The 22,245-nt window shown below is 36.8% G+C and overlaps 1 protein-coding gene across 1 annotated transcript in view; it reads right to left on the reverse strand.

Annotated features, from left to right (window-relative positions):
• Positions 1-99: 99 nt before the first annotated feature.
• FAM133B (family with sequence similarity 133 member B) overlaps positions 100-22,245 on the reverse strand; it is a 27,966-nt gene continuing 5,820 nt past the window's right edge. The window contains exons 2-11 of the mRNA XM_006078344.3: positions 18,624-18,721; positions 16,588-16,666; positions 15,649-15,723; positions 15,481-15,513; positions 15,014-15,076; positions 14,454-14,546; positions 13,337-13,387; positions 7,655-7,747; positions 3,059-3,106; positions 100-1,681 (exon numbers count right to left, since the gene is read on the reverse strand). Of these exons, the coding sequence (XP_006078406.2) occupies positions 1,595-1,681; positions 3,059-3,106; positions 7,655-7,747; positions 13,337-13,387; positions 14,454-14,546; positions 15,014-15,076; positions 15,481-15,513; positions 15,649-15,723; positions 16,588-16,666; positions 18,624-18,721 (720 nt within the window). The 3' untranslated portion in view covers positions 100-1,594. The remainder of the gene's footprint in view (positions 1,682-3,058; positions 3,107-7,654; positions 7,748-13,336; positions 13,388-14,453; positions 14,547-15,013; positions 15,077-15,480; positions 15,514-15,648; positions 15,724-16,587; positions 16,667-18,623; positions 18,722-22,245) is intronic.

Consider the following 22,245-nt stretch of genomic DNA (forward strand, 5'->3'; position numbering starts at 1 on the left):
ATCTGGGGACATGTCTTATCTATCTACCATTTCATACTTAATAGTGTTTCTTAATGTTTATAACTTGTGACTCAAAGGGAGCTGATAAGAACACAGCTATTTTTAAGTAAAATAGCTATTTATTCAGCTTCTTGTCATGCCAAAATGTTTTGTGCATATGCCACTATAATTAGCACACCCTCTGTAACAGGCAAAATTGTACATCAAATTATATTTCATGTTACCTGATTATATAAAAATGTAAAGTGAAAAGGATTTTCAATTCTCTTTAACATTACTAGTAAACAGTTCAGCAGGAGATATGAGGCACAAAATCTTAGTAAAATGTGACACAGGAAAAGCAATAATGTAATTCTCACTTAAATTTAACTTGTCATAATCTGTTGTGAATATACAAAGACAAACTTTTAAAACGTTATATTTACTAAGATTCTGGCAATAGTTTTATGTAACAAGACACAGCATACCAAGCCTGCCACTCAACTTATTTATGGTAAGTCTCAGCTTCAATATGAAGCTGTTAAAAAAAAAAAAAATCAAAAACCTGCTTTTTACATGCTAAATAGCTTGGCAAGTATGCTGTTAAACACAGTAAGGAATTTAAGATAGCAAGAATAAGAAGTTAATAAAAAGCTAAACATTACAGCCTAAACAAAATTCATACAAAAAATAAAAGAACTATCACTGGTTACATAAAATTTTCCTGACTGGTTAAAACTTAACAGTATAAAACATGCATTTTAGAATCTTTAGCTATCAAGTTCAAAAAGTACCAGTGTCTATCTGAAATGATTCCTTTTCAAAGCCAAAGTGTAGTCAAAATTAGTTCAAATGTTATAACACATTCTAATGCTAAAAACCATTCAGTATTATCGAAGTGGAGGTAAATCCCAGAGCTTTTGGGGCATTCTCATGCTGCAAAAGGCTATTTCTCTGGTTCACTCAAAGTAGCATGGGACAGAGTCCAAGGATGTGACTAAGCTCAGTAAAGGGCAAGACTGCCATACCTGGCTCTGACCTCCCCATGAAGCATGGCTACTGTGTCCACAAAAATAAGATGTGTGAGGATAAAGGCACGCTATTCTGCTAGCTAAAGTGATAGCAAACCACCCCCCACCCCTAAAAGCTCCTTCCCCAGGTAAATAAAAAGGGGAAAAATTTAAAATACACTTATCTACAAGAGTAAGGATTTTGAAATATCAACGTAATCCCTACTTCAAAAAAGGTTAACTAGAGTCATCTGGTCATCTCTGATTACATCTTAATGATGTGTAACAGATTCAGTTTTTGTTGATTTATCATTAGATACTTCTAGTCAAAGTATTAACTTTATTCCCAAATACCTTAAACCACTAGTATGACTGCAGTGTATTACCTCCCAGAGTTACTGGAAGAGGGAAAAAAACAGATGTTCAAGCAGCAGGCAACAGTTATGGCCCTTCACACAGTGGCATCTGAGTGGCTACTGACAGTCCAGGAATAATTTAAAAACAAGATAATTCATGCATTTTAGTAAATATGTCATAATTTTCACAGTTGAAATTTCCTTAGACATTGCACTTTCTTTATAAGTGAATCCTGCTTCTTCTTAATGTTATGGTGAGTCAGGACTTGAACTAGCAGCCTTCTTTTTCTTCTTCTTACTGTGTTTCTTATGCTTCTTTTTCTTTTTTGTTTTTTCCTGAAAAGATAGTTCCGTGTTAGATATAGCTACATGAAAAGCTGCAAATTAAAAACGACTTCACTATGATACTGCTAAGTTACTACATAGTCATTTCAAACAATCCACACAAACAGGTAAGTTACTCAAAACATTTCTCAAAAAGTCTCAATAATACTGTATTCAGAGGAAAGAAAGTACTTGTCAATTTTCAAAAGATAAGGAAAAACTCTATGTCAGTAGCACATTAATGTAGCTTTTAACAACATTTCCTATAGGAAATAAATTCAATTGAATTATGGTATCAACTGCTATACTTTCTGTTATCTCATTTTTAAAGCTGCAATAATTATAGTTACTGCAAAGGAAATGTCATTTTTCACCCTCTTATCTATCTTGAACTTCATAACAGCTATACCAAGACAGAACCGTGCCTGCATAGAGAAGCTTAATAAATACATGGAACTGAATGTATGAAACAGTAAAGTATGCAAATACAAATTACAATTATCCCAAATTAATTAACTTTATGCCTTAATAATCTAACCAAAGATGAAAGCAGTCTTCACCCAAATTATTTTCCCACTCAGGAAAAAAGTCTCTTAAATGTTTCCTTGATCTCGGAGCATATAAAACGTTATGAATCATACATTATCAGGTGAACCTTCTTTCCAGAGGACTCTCATTTTAAGAGCTAAAGACATTTTGAGGAGGGGTTAGTTACTTTCAAACCTACAAATGATGACGTTCATGTTTCTTTTACGTCTCCCTAAGAAAATGCCTTTAAAGGCCACAGTCCATACTTATGTGAGTGCTCCTAAATTAGTCTGGTGGTATGACCTCCATTTCTCTTTGGTAATTTGTTATACACTTTCTCTAGGCTGGTCTGCTTCTCACTGGATACCAGGTCTGTTTTCCTTATTCTCTTCTTCCACGTTCTCAACCTGCACAGCAGTAGAGCTGGCTTTAGAAATGACAAGAGTTATCTTTATTTATGAATCAATTGTAATGTCACATTCCTGCTTATTTTTCACTGAAGCTTGTGCTTCAGGAGCTTTTTTCTGTTAGTATCAGGTCTGGTAGCTCTGGGAATAACTACTCTCGAAGATGGAGGGAATCACCATACTTTAGTTTCATGTTTCCTAGTATCGTTTAAGGAAGTCAAACAAAAGTTTAAGCTTACAGTTTTAACAGTGAAATACTGAAATGCTACCAGGATATGCTTCCTTTTATTCCAAGCAAATTTAACTTTCTCCAACTCATTAAGTGAAGCTGCTGAACACCACATCTTTCTCAATAAATATTTAGTTCTAGTAAATGCAATCACGCTTTATCATGAGGTTTATATGAAACAAAACAGCTATACTTTTATTATGTAAAAACATAAGTGATACTTGCTGTTGTTTTTTCTCGTTCTTCACTGCTTTTCTTCTTTTTTGCTCGTACCTACAGAATTAAAATTTTTGTGGAGAAAAGTTAAATATGTAACTTATACCCAAGGCATTTTTTTTTTCATTCACTAATATAACTTGCATTTTTAGAATTTTTCTGTAAAAAACATTTTTTTGACAATGAAATAACATTTTAAGTTGCTTTGTTGTTCCTTAAACCTAAGTTAAATCACAGGGAGGATTCAATGAAAAACCTTTCAAGGAAAGTGAAAGGGTTAGTCGCTCAGTCGTGTTTGATTCTTTGTGACCCCATGGACTGTAGCTCACCAGGCACCTCTGTCCATGAGATTCTCCAAGCAAGAATACTGGAGTGGGTTGCCATTCCCTTCTCCAGGGGATCTTCCTGACCCAGGAATCGAACCTGGGTCTCCAGCATTGCAGACAGATTCTTTACCACTGAGCCACTCTTTCAGCACCTAAAAACAGCAGTAGAGGTATGGTAGATAAAAAATTTGAGCTGTGAAAGAAAACAGACTAAGCTCTGAATCCTACCTCTGCTATGTATTACTCTCATTGTAGCCTCTTGGTGAAATGTAGGTAAAACCCACCCTCAAGGCAGCGGGCTGGAATATGGTAGGTGTTTTTCTTACCTATGGTGTTGGTAATAAATAGTAGCTTTATATGTGTATATACATATATATAAAAATGTATCTAGTATACTTGGTATCAATGAACCAATTAAAATCTTTTTAAGTAACAATTATTACCCCATTAATGTTTTATTTAAATATTTTAAAGTGTGATACACTGGATTTACATTATATTCAAGGTGCTAAAGCTGATGTGTATTAATGTTCAATCCAAGTATAACATTTTATATTAAGAAATACATAATTAATACAACATATTATAATACTGAAGGGCAGAAATTGCCAAAATGTTGAATTGTTTGGTTTATCTGCTAGGTTACTATATGTTAAATATATGAAAAGTAACTAACAATAGAACAAACAAACTAAAACAGACTAAAGGAATAGAACAAATAAACATGAGAGACTATTAGCTTTCAACAGGGGTGGAAGTTCTCTCGTGAAAACACTTAGAAAATAAAAATATTGTTTCTGGTGGTATTCTTGTTATCACAATGACTGAGTGGGGAGGGCCAGGTTAATACAGGGGCGGGCTGTCATGCAATAGGATAGCCCTGACATAAATTTATAATAGCCTGCTTGACATTCATATAATGGGCCCAATTATAAAAAGTAAAAAATCCTAAAAGATGTTGCTGTTTAAGTTCTGCACTCAATAGGCCAACAAATTTGGAAAACTCAGCAGCGGCTATAGGACTGGAAAAGGTCAGTTTTCATTCCAATCCCAAAGAGGGCAATGCCAAAGAATGCTCAAACTACCACAAAATTGTGCTCATTTCACATGCTAGCAGGGTTATGCTCAAAATCCTTCAAGCTAGGCTTCAGTAGTATGTGAACCGAGAACTTCCAGATAGACAAGCTGGATTTAGAAAAGGCAGAGGAACCACATATCAAATTGCCAACATCCACCGGATCACAGAAAAAGAAAGGGAATTCCAGAAAAAAATCTGCTTCTGCTTCATTGACTACACTAAAGCCTTTGATTGTGCAGATCACAGCAAACTGTGCAAAATTCTAAGAGAGGGCAATACCAGACCTGGTATTGCTGAGAAACCTGTATGCAGGTCAAGAAGCAACGGTTAGAACCGAACATCGAACAACAAACTGGTTCAAAATTGGGAAAGGAGTACGTTAAAGGTGTATGTATACTGTCACCCTATTTTTTTAACTTATATGCAGAGTACATCATGCTTGAAATGCCAGGCTGGATGAATCACCAGCTGAAATCAATACTGCTGAGAGAAGTATCAATAACCTCATGTGCAGATAACACCACCCTAATGGCAAAAAGCAAAGAGGAACTAAAGAGCCTCCTGATGACAGTGAAAGAAGAGAGTGAAAAAGCTGGCTTAAACTCACCATTCAAAAAACTAAGACCATGGCCTCCAGTCTCATTACTTCATGGCAAATACATGGGGAAAAATGGTGACTGCAACCACAAGATTAAAAGATGCTTGCCCCTCGGAAGGAAAGCAACGACACACCTAGACAGTGTATTAAAAAGCAGAGACATTACTTTGCCAACAAGGTCCATATAGTCAAAGCTACGGTTTTTCCAGTAGTCATATATATGGATGTGAGTTGGACCATAACGAAGGCTGAGCGCCTAAGAACTGATGCTTTCCAACTGTGGTGCTGGAGAAGACTTTTGAGAGTTCCTTGGACAGCAAGGAGATCAAACTAGTCAATCCACAAGGAAATCAACCCTGAGTATTCATTGAAGGACTGATGCTGAAGCTGAATTTGGCCACCTGATGTGAGGAGCCGACTCACTGAAAAAGATCCTGATGCTCGGGAAGATTGAGAGCAGGAGGAGAAGGGGATGACAGAGGATGAAATGGTTGGATGGCATCATTGACTCAATGGACAAGAGCATGAGCAAACTTAAGGAGATGGTGAAGGAAGCTTGGTGTGCTGCAGTCCATGGGGTCGCAGAGTGGGACATGACTGAGTGACTGAACAAGTTTATTAAAATATGAACACAAAAGTATTTTGTACTGGGTTTTAACATACAGTTGGCCCTCCATATTCATGGGTCCAGCACCCATGGATTAAATCAACCACAGATCAAAAATATTTAGGAAGGGGATTCCCTGGTGGCTCAGTGGTAAAGAATCCACCTGCAATACCAGAGATGAGGGTTCAATCCCTGCATCCGGAAGATCCCACATGCCGCGGATCAACTGTGCCCATGTGTCACAACTCCTGCTCTAGGGCCCAAGAGCCCCAACTATCAAGCCCACATGCCACAACTACTGAAGCCCTCGCACCCTAGGGCCCATGCTCCACAGGAGAAGCTGCTGCAGTGAGAAGCTTGCATGTAGCAACTACAGAATATCCCCTGCTCACTGCAATGAGAGAAAAGCCCACCCAGCAACGAAGATTCAGCACAGCCAGAAGTAAACAATTTTTTTTGGGGGGGGGGGAAATGGGGGGGAAAAGTTTCAAAAAGCAAAACTTGAATTGGCCACATACCAGCAACTATTTATACAGCATTACACTGTATTAGGTAATTATATGTCGGAGAAGGCAATGGCAACCCACTCCAGTACTCTTGCCTGGAAAATCCCATGGACGGAGGAGCCTGGTGGGCTGCAGACCATGGGGTCGCGAAGAGTCAGACACGACTGAGCAACTTCACTTTCACTTTTCACTTTCATGCATTGGAGAAGGAAATGGCAACCCACTCCAGTGTTCTTGCCTGGAGAATCCCAGGGACGGGGGAGCCTGGTGGGCTGCCGTCTATGGGGTCGCAGAGAGTTAGACACGACTGAAGTGATTTAGCAGCAGCAGCAGCAGCAGGTATTATATGTACTCTACAGATAACTTAAAAGTATATGGGAGGATGTGCATAGGTTATACACAAGTATTTACTATGCCATTTTATGTAAGAGACAACACCTGTGGATTTTTATATCCACTGGGGTCCTGGAACCAACTCCCTGCAGACAGGGAAGAATGACAGGATAGTAAATGTCCTACAAGAGCGATATCATGTAAATGGAGGGAAGACTGTATTTTGTTTCATTCGGAGGTTTACTGGGAATTGTCTACCATTTTCGAAAATGTCACCGACGACAATGCTATTGTATGGCTTTTTAAGGGCATAGGTCAATTTGCCTGCTATAGCCTGAATTTTGCTGCAGCTCAATATTTTATGTCTTCTAGTGTTATTATGCTCAAATACTTATATACCGAAATATAATTTTATAAAATTATATATTTTATTCTATTCATTTTTATTTCTTTAGGGGATACTATCAATAATATAAAAATGTGTACAGGTAAGTTATACTACCTACAAATTTCATTAAATGAATAGTGTGAAATATTGCTACATAAATTGCTATAAAATTGCTACAGGTTTTATTTTTCAAATGAGGAATTCAAGTCTAAGCAGAGAACTACATCAAAGATGATAACTTAGAAACCTAAAATGAACTAAGAATGGACTCTAATTCCAATAGAGTACAAAATCTAAGACATGGATATTATAGCTGAAAAGGACGGTCTAGATTACCTAATCGTAGTCCCTCATTTTATGGATAGGAAAACTGAGGTCCTGTCAACATTTCTGCTTTACCTTATAATCTTTCTGCTTCCTAAAGAGCAGTTCAAAACCAAAACAAGGGAATGCTAGGTTTTAATGTGCTACATACTATACAGTATTTTTCATGTCATCAAAATGGTAGTAAAACTTAAAGAAAATATTAGGAGAGTAAAAATAAAAGTTCTCAGATTGGAAAGGTATGTGGGAATACATTTATCAAAATAAAAACTGTATTACTATCGTCTGTAAAAATACAGAATTTATTCTTAAATGGCATTTCTTTAACATGTTAGAAAAGTGAGTCAAATACTTATGAAAAATTATTTTTTTAATAATTCACATTTATTAAGTCAAATAACTAGATATTTTAAGGTAAAGAAAATGGATTTAATTATATACTTACCTCCTCAGTATACTCTGATTCTGACTCTGACTCAGATGATAATGGTTTATCTTCTGGATACATCTTTCTCTTTTTGCTGAGCCCTTTAATGTCCTGTGAAAAATAAATACATGTATGCTGACTCAGATATAATAGTATGCCGCAAGAATTTTATGTTCCTAAGTTTTACTTAAAAAATTTTCCTATTATCACAAAAACTACCCATTTTCATTTTAGAACTGTCTAAAATCGGTGACAGGAATCAGTTTCTAATTTCAATAAAAGTTACTTTTATTAAGTAACTTGAAAAGAAATAACTATACATTGACTTAGATGTAATAACCTCTTTATTTTCTCTAATTAAACATGATAGAATCTTAAAGAGTTAATGAAAACATAGTATAAGATTTGGGTCCTTTGCATTCTAACTCTTGTTTCAATCCAAGGTTGGATCAGACAGGCCTAGTGCTATAGAAAAGATCTAAAAAGACCACTGCACTTTAATGCATTTAAAGTGTTAAATTCACATTAAAAAACAAAACAAAAAAACCCAAACTTAATCCCTAAGCATTTAATGATGAGAAAATGTGTAACTCGGGGGAAGAAAAGGAGAGTAAGACTAGGAGAAGGGAGAAGTACTCTGAAAACACCTGAAGCAAAACAACGAAACATGAAGATGTGTTCAAGCTGCGTTCTGGGTATGCCCATATCCTTTATCTGTGTGTATGAAGTAGTTCATAACAAAACCAAAACCACATTAAGGAAAAAATGCTTACCACCTAATCTTACACAGAAAAAAGTGACCATTTTTTCTATAGCATGAACCCAATTTTGAAGATGTAAACAAGAAAATAAACTAAAAGTGATGATACACGTTAGATTACATGTGATTTGTTTCTGTAAACAGCTTCACTATTTTGGTAGAAATAATTCATCTTGCACCCAAATCCCACTACAGGGATTTTGGAAAACATCTACGTGTGTATGTATGCCTGTACATAAATACCTGTTTATGTAACCCACTCTTCTCACCCAACAGTATCTTTCCATGCCAATTACACCATCATTTTTGGCCACTTTTTTTTTTTTTTTGGCCACTTTTGATATACATTGAAAATACATATCACTTAAAGTATATCCCACAATCTACTTAACCCATCTCCTTCTGGAGGGCAGTCATATAGGTTTTTGCTATTAAAGTTGAAACAGAGTAAAGGGTATATGAGGGCAAAATCTTTATCTAACAATAAAGACTAAATCAAAAACCAAAGTAGCCTTCATCCAAATGACTGTCTCCCTTTCCCACAATCCTCAAAATTGTTGATTTCATTCATTCATCAATCACACCTCACCAAAAAGCCTCTTCATCAGATTCTTTCATCAGTCATAGCAGTCTCAGATTATTAGAATATAGTTCATATTTTCTTTAAGAATTGCCTAAACATGTTTTTTGGGTTTCCCAGGTGGCACAGTGGTAAAGAATCTACCTTGCCAATGGAGGAGACGCGAGAGGCAGAGTTTCAATCCTTAGGTCGGAAAGATCCCCTGGAGTAGGAAATGGCAACCCGCTCCAGTATTCTTGCCTGGAAAATGCCCCGGACAGAGGAGCCTGGCAGCTGCAGTCCATGGGGCTGCAGAATCGGACACAACTAAGCACACACACACACACGTGTTTTGCCTATGTTTATGCGTGTGAGGTATTCTCTTTCCCTTAACTACTGAAGATCAAGTTTTTTGTCTTACATATTTCTAGTAGTTTTTCTTAGTCTATTCATATGTATTTAAACTTTGTTCATAGCTTAAATGTCTTTTTGCCATTCAGAATTTGAATTATATGGTCAAAAGTTCCTGGGTTTTGAGGCAAAGGCTTTTCTCACTCTGATGTTATATTCACCCATGTCTTTCTCTAGCTACACTTCACACATTTCTGACTTATCTGGGAATTTATTTGGCCTTAAGGCGTGTTCAGTTCAGTTCAGTTCAGTCGCTCAATCGTGTCCGACTCTTTGAGACCCCATGAATCGCAGCACACCAGGCCTCCCTGTCCATCACCAACTCCCGGAGTTCACTCAGACTCACATCCATCGAGTCAGTGATGCCATCCAGCCATCTCATCCTCTGTCGTCCCCTTCTCCTCCTGCCCCCAATCCCTCCCAGCATCAGTCTTTTCCAATGAGTCAACTCTTCGCATGAGGTGGCCAAAGTACTGGAGTGTCAGCTTTAGCATCATTCCTTCCAAAGAAATCCCAGGACTGATCTCCTTCAGAGTAGACTGGTTGGATCTCCTTGCAGTCCAAGGGACTCTCAAAAGTCTTCTTCAACACCACAGTTCAAAAGCATCAATTCTTCGGCGCTCAGCTTTCTTCAACTTAAATTTTTTCAAATGGTTAGTCACTTTGGCCCAAGAAATGCCACCTCTGGCATATATTAAATTCCACAAATGCTCATCAATTTTTACCTGGACTCTACAATGTTCCATTGTTTTTTCTATTCCTGTACCATACCACATTGCTTTAATCAAAGTATATGAAAAATGTTTCAACTTCTAGCAGGGCAAGTCACACACAGAAATTTTATTAAATTTTCATGTATTTCTGAATAGATGTGTATAGTTTTCTTTAAATTAGTCCTACTCACTTCCTTAAGATTTTCCTATATATTTTTTGTAAATATTATACATGAAATATATTTTTCCATTATATTTTCTAATTAGGTATTGTATTGCCAAGCACTTTTGGAACAATTTAAAATAAAAATGGAGCTAAACATAATGATTAATAAAACATTATAAGATTATAACAGACATCCTAAATAAGATTAAGAGAAACCGTAGACTTCTCTTAAGAGATGTTAACTATGTGTCTGAAAGATTAGCAATCAAGGTATATAACTCTTACCAATTGGAACAATTAAAATCAAGCAGAAAAATGGGCCAAGACCATGAAAAGGCAATCCATAGAGAATGAAATCTGCATGGCTAATAAATGAAGGGGCTCAGACATTAAACTAGCAAAAAAGGAGGCGTCAACAGCGTGGTGAGTATGTACGAGGAACAAGGGTACTATCATACATTACTAGTAGGAATGTAAATTAGAAAATAAGCACTTTGGTGAGTAAAATGCAGACAAGTTAAGTGTATTAACATGTTCCCTGCACCCAGAAATTATAGTTCCAGGTATACCTTAGAAAATCAAGGAAAAGCTAAGGAAAAGGAGCAATAGGAAACAAATTGCCACTGCGGCACTGTTTGCACTACTGAAGAGAGAAAATAACGTAGATGTCTACAAACGGAAGAATGGAAATACAAATTGTGGTGCATTAGAATAATGGAATATTAGAAGCAGAAGAAACAAACTTGAGAGTATCAAGAAGGATAAATGTCAACAGCAATGTTGTGTCAAAAAAAGGAAGTTTCAGAAGAAAACACAATGATACCATTTTGAAAATATGTGTGAACATACACTTATATAAAGGCGGATGGGAAGGATACACAGTAATTTCAAAAACAGCTGCCTATAGTGAAGGAGAGTGTGACAGAGACTTCTGCCAATAAAACAAGACATGACAAAATTTAAACCATTTGTTAATTCTGCTGGGTATATATATGTGTTATTTATTGTATGTGTATGTATTGCTCTTTATTTTGCATATTTTGAAGTACTTCAAAATCATAGTGCAGATGTTTTATTAGTTATTTCATGTTTGTAAACTGCCAGTTTTCAGTTTTACATTTTTTTGAAACACAGGAAAATAACCGCTTATTATTTTATAATGGTTTTGAAAATCAGGAATTTCTGTTGAAATTATATCACACCCTATTGGAACTATGAAAATAATCACAGTTTCCTTCCTTTGAGCAGTTAATATGGCTGCTGCTGCTAAGTCGCTTCAGTCGTGTCCGACTCTGTGCAACCCCACAGACGGCAGCCCAGCAGGCTCCCCCGTCCCTGGGATTCTCCAGGCAAGAACACTGGAGTGGGTTGCCATTTCCTTCTCCAATGCATGAAAGCGAAAAGTGAAAGGGAAGTCGCACAGTCGTGTCCGACTCTTAGCGACCCCATGGACTGCAGCCTACCAGCTCCTCCGTCCATGGGATTCTCCAGGCAAGAGTACTGGAGTGGGGTGCCATTGCCTTCTGCAGTTAATATGGTGAGTTATATTAATAAATTTTATATGCTTGAATCCTTGGAATTAATGAAACCAACTTTGTCAATATGGTTTCTTTTTTAGTGTATTTATTTGCAAACTGGAAAAAAAAAAAAAAAAAGAAAGAAACCTCTTCTCCATATATACCCAAGAGAAAACATCATAGACTAAGGGAAAGAAGCCAGTCACAAAAGGTCATATACAGTATAATTGCTTTTGTATGATATAGCCAGAACACATAAATCCATAGACATATAAAGCAGAATGGAGGCTAACACAGGATGAGGAGACAGAAAGAAATTGAGTACTTAATGAGTATGGGTATTTTTAATGTAATTATGAAAAAGTCTTGAAACTAAAGAGCAGATCAATGCCCAGCATTGTACATAAACAAAGTATCACCAAATTATAATTTAAAGATGGTTCACAGCATATTATGTGAATTTCATCTCAATTTTTGTTGTTGTTCAGTCACTAAGTTGTGTCTGACTCTTTGCAACCCCATGAACTGCAGCACACCAGGCCTCCCTGTCCCTCACCATCTCCCAGAATTTGCCCAACTTCATGTCCATTGGAATGATATAAAAAGACTGAATAAAACTTGGTGACACTGGTATTTAGTTTTCTTTTATTAGTAATGCTTTCTTTAGGCTTTTTATCAGAAAGACTGCATATGTGCTCAGTTGCTAAGTTGTGTTCGACTCTTTGTGACACATGGACTGTAGCCTGCCAGCCTCCTCTGTCTATGGGATTTCCCAGGTAAGAACACTGGAGTGGGTTGCCATTTCCTCTCCAGGGAATTAAAAAGACTAGAAATTATAAATTAGAAACTTAGATAGGCATAAATTTAGCATTAAGCATAGATAAGCTATAAATGAAGACAAAACATCTACTTACAGTAGAAAAAACATTTTTCAAATTATCTATGGTATACTCAATTTGACACAGAAATCCATGTTCTTTCATTAAAAGGACCTTCTTTAAAATGAAGTGAGGAAACAAATGGAATGTTTAAAACTTCATTATTTCAATTTTGAGATAATACATTACATCTACACAAATTCTCTGCAGGAATACTCTTCTGATCTTTTACCTTCAATAACGAACCCAATAAGCAAAAGAAATCTCTTAAGTTAAAAAGGGAATGCTTTATTGTTGATTGCTTGAAACTATTCTTAAAGGAAATGAAGAATCTTAAATTAAAACAATGTAGGGATTTCCCTGGTGGCTCAGTGGGAAGAATACACCTGTCAGTGCGAGGGACATGGGTTCAATCCCTGGTCCGGGAACATTCCACATGCCACAGAGCAACTAAGCCCAAGTACTATAATTACTGATCCTGTGCGCCACAACTTCTGAAGCCTGCATGCCTCAGAGCCTGTAACAAGTGAAGCAACGGCAATGAGAAGTCCATGCAGTGCAACAAAGAGTAGCTTCCACTCGCTGCAACTAGAGAAAATCCGCACAAAACAATGAAGACCCAGCGCAGTTAAAAATGAATAAATAATATTAAACATATATATAAATATAAAAAAGGCAACATAAAATATACATTACCTTTTCTTTCTCAGTTGCATCTTTTGACTTCTTTTTCTTTTTTAAACTATCCTAAACAAACATATATGTATATTAATTTTACATGTGAAAGATAGAGCATTATACCATAATGAACAAAAATATCAAAAAGGTGATTATGATGGAAAGAAATTTACTTCCAGGCAAGAATTTCTACTTTTGAAACCCTCTGAGCTAGCTATTAACCTCTCTGAGCCTTCATTATCCATCAAAAGGGATAAACAGGTATCTACTTCATAGAGTTGCTGAGAGGACTGAATTAAAAGTCAAGTGCTTAGAACTAGGCCTAATACATAGCAGGCATCCAATAAACGTTAGCTATCAGTATCATTAAACTGGCTCTTCTGCTTTAAGAACAAACTACCATCTACTGAGTACTTTCTAGACGCCAGGAATTTTATCAGAAGAAATCTCAGTAGGTCAAGTAGATATCCTCTATAAACCATTTAGTGGTTTTGTTCTCCTTGACCCCCAGGACAGTGCTTGTCAAACTGTAAAACACCATGTCAGAATCACAGAGACTATTTGTTAAAAATGTAGACTTCTGATCCTAATCAGCCTCACTAAATCAGACTGTGGAAATGGGGCCCAGAAATCTACATTTTTACTATAACCTGCATGTATTTCTTATGACCACTAATGTTTGAAAGTTAACTGTACCTGATAATTCTGGATAGTACAGAACAGATGAGGTATAGTACCATAAAAAGGACACTGGATCAGATATCAGAAGACAGATTCAACTTCCAATTCTAATACTATTTGTATGAATTTAAGCAAGATGCTTTTTATCTGCACTATAAATGGTTTATGAAGATGGGAAAAACAATGTCAGCCATGTTTATCATAAAGTTACCATGAAAATTTTGAGACACGGAGACCTGTATGTCAGAGCATTTAGAGAACAATTAAATGCCCTATGGACAATATTAAGTGCATCAATTAAGTGGCACAGAGCATCTAAGTACAAAAAACAGTATCATTTCAACACTGAGAACTATTTAAGATAGTTCTATTTAAGAGAGAACTATTTAAGAACTAAAAGAAAAATCTAATTAAATGTCTGCTATCCAAAACATTGCTCATTTAAACAGTTTACCTTATTGTCTGATTCAGTTTCTGACATGGAACTTTCAGAAGATTTATGTGAACGACTCTTCTTTTTCTTTTTCCTTTTTCCTTGTCTCTTATCCTACATGAAACATAAATAATTTGCTTTGTTTCGTTGCATATATTCATTGCATTTAATTGACATCAAAACTGTATCAATGAACAAAACTTAATGAAAATATCAGCTTGTAAATGTTTTATTTAAAAATATTTAAAATATAACATACATCACTTTTTTAAAAATTAAAAAACGTTAAGTGATTTGAGTCACATGTAATTCTTAGCTAAAATGGACTTTCTGATTTTTAAATCCATTTCTTCTACTAACATTCTTAAACGAACAAGACAAATTTAGGAATCTAAAAAATACATTTACCAATATTTAAGTAGCTAGTTATTTATTCACGTCAGTGCTCTCAGAGATAATCAATCAAAACTTGGAAGTAAACATTTCCAACAGATTCTTCATAATAGGTTTCCCCTTGTTATGAAAGATATCAGAGATGCTATTTCATGTATTTCATATTTCATCACGACAGCAAACATTACCTCATCTTCAGAATCTGAAGAACTGCTGGAAGAATCAGAGCTTGATGAAGAAGAAGATGAATACTTGACCAAGCACAAAACAATTAAAGCTTGTGAGATGCAGGAACTTTTCTTTTACTAAGTCTCTCAAATACTTAATGAGATCAATCTAGTTTCTGAGAAACGGATGCCATATGACTTAAATATTAAATGTCAAATTTCACCCCCTGCCCCCCATCCCCCCCCAAAGTAACAAAAGATGTGGTCAATTTTCCCTCTTTAATTGTGGTGAAGGAGTCACTAAGTTATAAGCAGGTCAGCATCTTCCTTTTATTATCACTAACAGAACAAACCCACCCATAACTACCAAAGGACCTCCAGACTCTGACTTAGCTAGAGTTAGCATACAGGTTGTATCAATTACTCTTACTTTTTGTTCTGTAGGCTCTTGATTATAACATTTAGAAAAATGGAAAACTTTTGCTCACCCTACCAGATTTCTTCTTTTCTTTTTTCTTTCTCTAAAAGCAAAAAATACAAGTACAAATCTAAATAAGGTAGTGTTTTCCAATGGACCTATTAACAGCAGTACACAGCAGTATTATGTAAACCCAACTCTGAGACTAAGAGTAGCAATAAAATAAAAATGGCACTACCTGTCTTTTTTTGGATGAGCTCTCACTTCCACTTAACAATTTCTCCCTGTGTTTTTCTAGTTCTTTCTTCCAGTTCTGCAGAAAAATTATAAACACATCAGAAGTCACCTCTCCCCTCCTAATATATCTAAATGTTGTTGTCCTTTGTTGTTCAGTCGCTAAGTTGTGTCCGACTCTTTGCGACCCCATGAACTGCAGCACGCCAGGCTTCCCTGTCCTTTATTATCTCCCTGAGTTTGCTCAAACTCACGTCCATTGAGTCAGTGATGCCATCCAACCATCTCATCCTGTTGCCCCCTTCTCCTTTTATACTGAAATGTACAGACAACTACTTCCTTCCTTCCATCCTCTACTATCTTGCTCCCATCTCAGCCTCTAATTACAGTCAAAAGATGCTGCAGGTTTAAGAATCCTCTTCCCTGTCACCAAAGGAGCCTCTACCGAGCTCTTTTCCAAGAGGATATTATGAAGTGGAAATTCCACACTGTATACTGAAAGGAGGAGTAGGTTGTTATTACTGAAACTGAGAAGTTTTTTCTTTTTAAGAAAGGTGGTTAAATTCTCTTTCCAGACAATAAAAGTTCAATTAATCTATACTGTGGCTGAAATACTACATGTAGATTTGTAATCAAAACAAGCAAACATCATTGTGGAAATCTCAGGGTAAGATGGGGGCCTGGGGACTAGGGGAGAGAAGGGAAGAACCTAACATTTAGAAGACTTAAGATGATTTAAATTACCGTAAGATGTTTTTTCTCTTTTTTAAAGACGTCAAATATTTAAATACAAACCATATTCAATGTAACAAAAACATTTCTAAAATACAGAGCCCCCTTAAAGAGCTAGGCCCAAACTCTTGGCTTATTAAAAATTATCTCATTTTTTATTTAAAAAAAAAAAAAAGATTAGTCTCTTTTTCTAAAGGCACAATTTACAAACCTCATTCATTTTTTCTTCAAATTCAGCCAATGCCTTGGAGCCTTTCTTTTTCTTTTCTAGTTGTTCTTTCAGTTCTTCCCTTAAAAAATAGAGTGTACAATAAATTTTCAAGCAATTCAAATTAGAGATGGATGCTGACAAACAACAAAAATTTCATAATTTTTAAATATCCTAATACGCCTCCATTCCAGCTCCAGTGTTGCTACATTTAAAATTTCTTTGCTCATGTCCTTGTATATTAATTATCATAATAAATCCTATTAGATAACATAATCATTCCTCTCCAGAACATGGGTTTATAAGAACTAATATTTTATATAAATTTATATTTATTTAAATTTATATATCTATAAGTTTATATAAACAGGTTCAATCCCTGGGTTGGGAAGATGCCCTGGAGGAAATGGTAAGCCACTGAAGTATTCCTGAATGGAGTCTCCCATAGACAGAGGAGCCTGGTGGGCTACAGTCCACGGGGTCACAGGGAGTTGGAAATGACTCAGCAAGTGAGCGCACATGCTCACAACAGGTACTGTTTTAAATACATCTTCCTTTCATCCTCACAACAATCCCGTGAGAAAAGGTAGCTTTATTACTCCCATTATATGGGAGAGAAAGAGGCTGCAGCTTAGGGAAGGTCACAAGGCTGGCAGCTGCAGTGTTAGGGTGAGTTAAGGCCTGTGTGACTGAACTTCTATAGTCTACTACTAAGTCACCCAGTTTATAATGTACCTGCTTACAAGAAAGAGTGGCCCTGGCTGGTATCTGGACACTTAGATCTTGGCACTGTCCCCTGAGAAGAGTGCTCACTATGCCTATCTATACACACACGATAGTTTATATGAACATCTGCATTCCTTCTGGAAGTCTGAAATTTTGGCAGCTGATAGGCAGAGGCTGATCAATCTCCAATAAAAAAGCTGGACATACTGAATCACACTAGCTGGCCACATCTCACACGTGTTATCACAACTCACTGCTGGGGGAATTAAAGGCAGCATCCCGTATGACTCCGCAGAAGCAGTGCCAGAAGCTGCCCCAATCTCCCCTGGACTTCTCCCCAGGTGCCTTTCTCCTCTGCTGACTGTGCCTGGTATCCTCCCACTATGATAAATCTTGCCCATGAGCACAACTATCTGTGAATCCTTCTAGCAATTACCCAACCTGAGGGTTGTCTTGGCAATGGCTGACCACATATGTAATCCACTAGCTCAGGCACTTCCCCTTTCCCCTCTCAAAAAAAAAAAAAAAGTACTCATCCCTTCTCCCCAATCTTAAAAGATAAAATACACTTTGTTTTGCAATAATTTATTTCCCTGTATGCTGCAACAATAAACAGCAGCACTGATGAAGGGGCAGACACAGCTTACTTCCTATTTAAGGGTTCCTTCCGGTGTGTAAGCACAAGTTTCAACTCTAGCTGCCCAGCTCTCGGGGGCCCTTAGAAGGAATAAAAAGCTAACAGCTCTGAATCTTCTCTTATGTCACTTCAGGAGTATGGGTATTTAATAATAAGACATACTGAAAAATAATAATGTTAGAGCTACGACGCTTTATTTAGCAAAGATCAGAGCCACTCAACGAGGGCAAAACAACAAACTTTAACACACAACTTAGACAATGGGAAATCTTAACACATTGTAAAGCCAGCAGATAAAACCAGAAACAAGGCCTAACATTTTCTTTCTCAACACTTAAGGTTACACCTCAAAGGTTAAATTATTCAAACCTACCATTTTAAATAGCTTGGAATACTGCAAGGTTAAGGTCTCTTTTAGGAGCCAGGGATGTTTTTGGTATGCAAGATTCTCTGGCAGTGCTTCAGCTTTAGCTGTACTAGGTGGTGGGTTCCTAAATGCTTGCTTTACATTCATGCATGTGCTTTATACGTTCAAAAGTAAGCACATATTAAATACTACTTCAAACAATGATGCATCCAGCAACTGCTTGGCAATCAGTAGAAGCTGTAAAATGACTTTTAAAACATTTATGAAAACCTTATATATATTTATATAGGTAAATTGTTTCACAAATACCAGGTAGGCCTTGGTCGATTCAAATAATCTTGGATCGTTGGACCTGAAGACTGGATTGGACCCCTTGATCTGGCCATTGCTATTGGGTTCATATAGGCCTTGAGGAAAAAAAAACAAAAATTAACTCCATTAAAATAATCATTTTCTTACTCATAAAGCAATCTTTACTATAAACGCATACTAGGTCAAACTAAGTCAAAGAATTGAGTTCAACCTCCCACACAGTTGTACTCATTTCACACGCTAGCAAAATAATGCTCAAAATCCGTCAAGCAAGGCGTCAACAGGGGACCCAAGAACTTTCAGATGTACAAGCTGGATTTAGAAAAAGCACAGGAATAGGACATCAAATTGCCAACATCTGCTGGATCACAGAAAAAACTAGAGAATTCCAGAAAAACATCTACTTCTGCTTCACTGACTATGATAAAGGCTTTGACTGTGTAGGTCACAGTCAAAGTGTAGATTCCACAAACTGTGGAAAATTCTTAAAGAGATGGGAATACCAGATGAACTTACCTGCCTCCTGGGAAATCTGTATGCAGGTCAAGAAGCAACGGTTAGAACTGGACATGGAATAACCAACTGGTTCAAAATTGGGAAAGGAGAACGTCAAGGCTGCATACTGTCACTCTGCTTATTTAACTTATATGTAGAGTACATCATGAGAAACGCTGGGCTGGATGAAGCACAGGCTGGAATCAAGACTGCTGGGAGAAATATCAGTAACCACAGAAATGCAAATGACACCACCCTTACAGCAGAAAGCGAAGAAGAACTAAAGAGCCTCTTGATGAAGGTGAAAGAGGACAGAGAAAAAGCTGTCTTAAAACTCAACATTCAGAAAATGAAGATCATGGCATGTGGTCCCATCACTTCATGGCAAATGGATGGAGGAAATATGGAAACAGTGACAGATTTCATTTTCTTGGTCTCCAAAATGAATGTGGATGGTGACTGCAGCCATGAAATTAAAAAGTCGCATGTTCCTTTGAAAAACAGCTATGACCAGCCTAGACGGTGTATTAGAAAGCAGAGGTATCACTTTGCCAACAAAAGTCCATATAGTCAAAGCTATGGTTTTTCCAGTAGTCAAGTATGGATGTGAGAGTTGGACTATAAAGGATGATGGCCGAAGAATTGATGCTTTTGAACTGTGGTGTTGGAGAAGACTCTTGAGGGTCCCTTAGACTGCAAGGGGATCCAACCAGTCCATCCTAAAGGAAATCAGTCCTGAATATTCATTGGAAGGACTGGTGCTGAAACTGAAGCTCCAATATTTTGGCCACCTGATGTGAAGAACTGACTCATTAGAAAAGGCCCTGATTTCCCCTGGGAAAGACTGAGGGCAAGAGGAGAAGGGGGCAACTGAGGATGAGATGGTTGGATGACTGACTCAATGGACATGAGTTTAAGCAAGCCAGGGAGATAGTAAAGGACAGGGAAGCCTGGAGCGCTGTAATTCATGGGGTCGCAAAGAGTTGGACACAACTTAGCAACTGAACAACATTAAGCCTCAGAGGTTTGGGAGATAAGTAATACCACTATTTCACAGAAAATGTTATCTCCATCAGAAATTTGATGAAAATAATATTGATACCTCTTCTTTAACTCTGAGGTGGCTTTGTAGTACTTTCTCCAAAAGCCCAATAAAGCTCTAAGGGTAGTAATACTATTCTCAATGGCAAATGAAGAAACTTGGTTTCAAAGATGGAAGACCTAACACTAAGTTCATTGCTTATTCTACTTTATCTTTTATCTCAGGAAATACTGTGCCATCCTGATAGCAATTTTATACACAGATTGTTAACTATCAAAAATTAAATTATGCAAGGCGCCAAAAGAAAAAATAAACAAGAGTTCAGCAAAATTAAAAACATTTGTGCATCAAAGAATACTATCAAAAGACTGAAAAGACAATCCACAGAATGGAAGAAAATATTTGCAAATCATATATCTGACAAGGTTTAACATGCAGAATGAATAAATCCTACAACTCAACAACAAAAAACCCCAAAACCCCATTCAAAAATGTGCAAAGGACTTTAGACATTTCTTCAAAGAAGATAAACAAATGTCCAGTATGCACATGAAAAGATGTTCGCTGTTACTTGTCATTGTTGTCGACTCCCTGAAACCAAGCATGCCAAGCTCCTCTGTCTTCCCTTATCTCCTGGAGTTGCTAGTCACGAGGGAAATGCAAATCAAAACAACGAGACATCATCTCACACCAGTTGAATGGCTACTGTCCAAAACAGAAAATAAAAAGTGTCATCAAGGATGTGAAGAAATTGGAACCGTTAAGCACTGCAGATGAGAATAAAAAATGGTGCGGCTGTTTTGGAAAAGTTTGACGATTCCTCAAAAAGTTAAACACAGAATTGCCATATGATTCAGGATCCAAGAACTGAAAGGAGGGGCTCAAACAGATACACGTATACCCACGTTCACAGCAGCGCTATTCACAACAGCCAAAAGGTGGGAACAGTCCACACATCCACCCATGGATGAACGGATAAGCGAAATGTACCACGTATTGGGTTGGTCAAAAAGTTTGTCTGGGTTTTTCCATACCATCTTACAGGAAAATCCAGATGAACATTTTGGCCAATTCAGTACATACAATGGAATATTATTCAGCCTCAGAAAAGAGTGAAATTCTGATACATGCTACAACACAGATGAACCTTGGAAGCATACTAAGTGAAATAAAGCTGACACCAAAGGACAAATATTATATGATTCAACTTATTTGGGGTACCTAGAATAAGTGAACTCAGAGACAAAAAAGGGAGTTTACCAGGGGCTGAGAGTGGTGGAATGGGTACAAAGCTTCTTGTTTGAGATAATGAAAAACTTCTGGAAATGGACAGTGGTGATAGCTGTATAACACATGTACCTAATGAACTATACCCTTAAAAATGCTTAAAATGGTGAACTTTATGTTATATATATTTCTGTACAATAAAAACCCACAAAATTATGATGATATTATGCTCTGTAAACTACACTTACTAGAGCAGAAATACATATTTTTATACACTTTGCCCAAAAACATACTGAGACAAAATAAAGCAGAATATTTGTTAATGACAGTGTCTAGCAGACACTGTTTTATTAGAATTCACTTTAGAACAGATACAAAATCTAGTCTTTAATTCAGTCTCAATTTCTTGATCCTATGATTAAGTTTTCCAACTTAATTCAAGTCAACAAACATTTATTAAAATACTCTTCCACTTTTTATTTTATCACAAATTACGCTTTTAACCATTTAGCTCCCTACAGCGCTCAGAACAGAAACCGCCAAGCCCATGCTGCTGCCCTTGAGTTGCCGAGTCGTGTCTGACTCTCTACACCCCGTGGACTGTAGCCCGCCAGGCTCTTCTGTCCATGGGGTTTCCCAGGCAAGAATGCTGGCGTGAGCTGCCATTTCCTTCTCCATTTTCTACTCTTTAAATAAAAAGAACTTTGGTTGAAAATGACTATCACAAAGATTGATTTTAAGGCCTGAAACTTAGTACTTAACGTTCCACAGAAAAGTGAAAAGGGACTTTCATCTATTGCATTTTACTTAAAATCTTTAAAAATGACAAAATTTCCACCTTCATAACAAATGTAA

Source organism: Bubalus bubalis, chromosome 8 (genome assembly GCF_019923935.1).
Source record: "Bubalus bubalis isolate 160015118507 breed Murrah chromosome 8, NDDB_SH_1, whole genome shotgun sequence".
In the NCBI taxonomy this organism is placed as follows: Eukaryota; Metazoa; Chordata; class Mammalia; order Artiodactyla; family Bovidae; genus Bubalus; species Bubalus bubalis.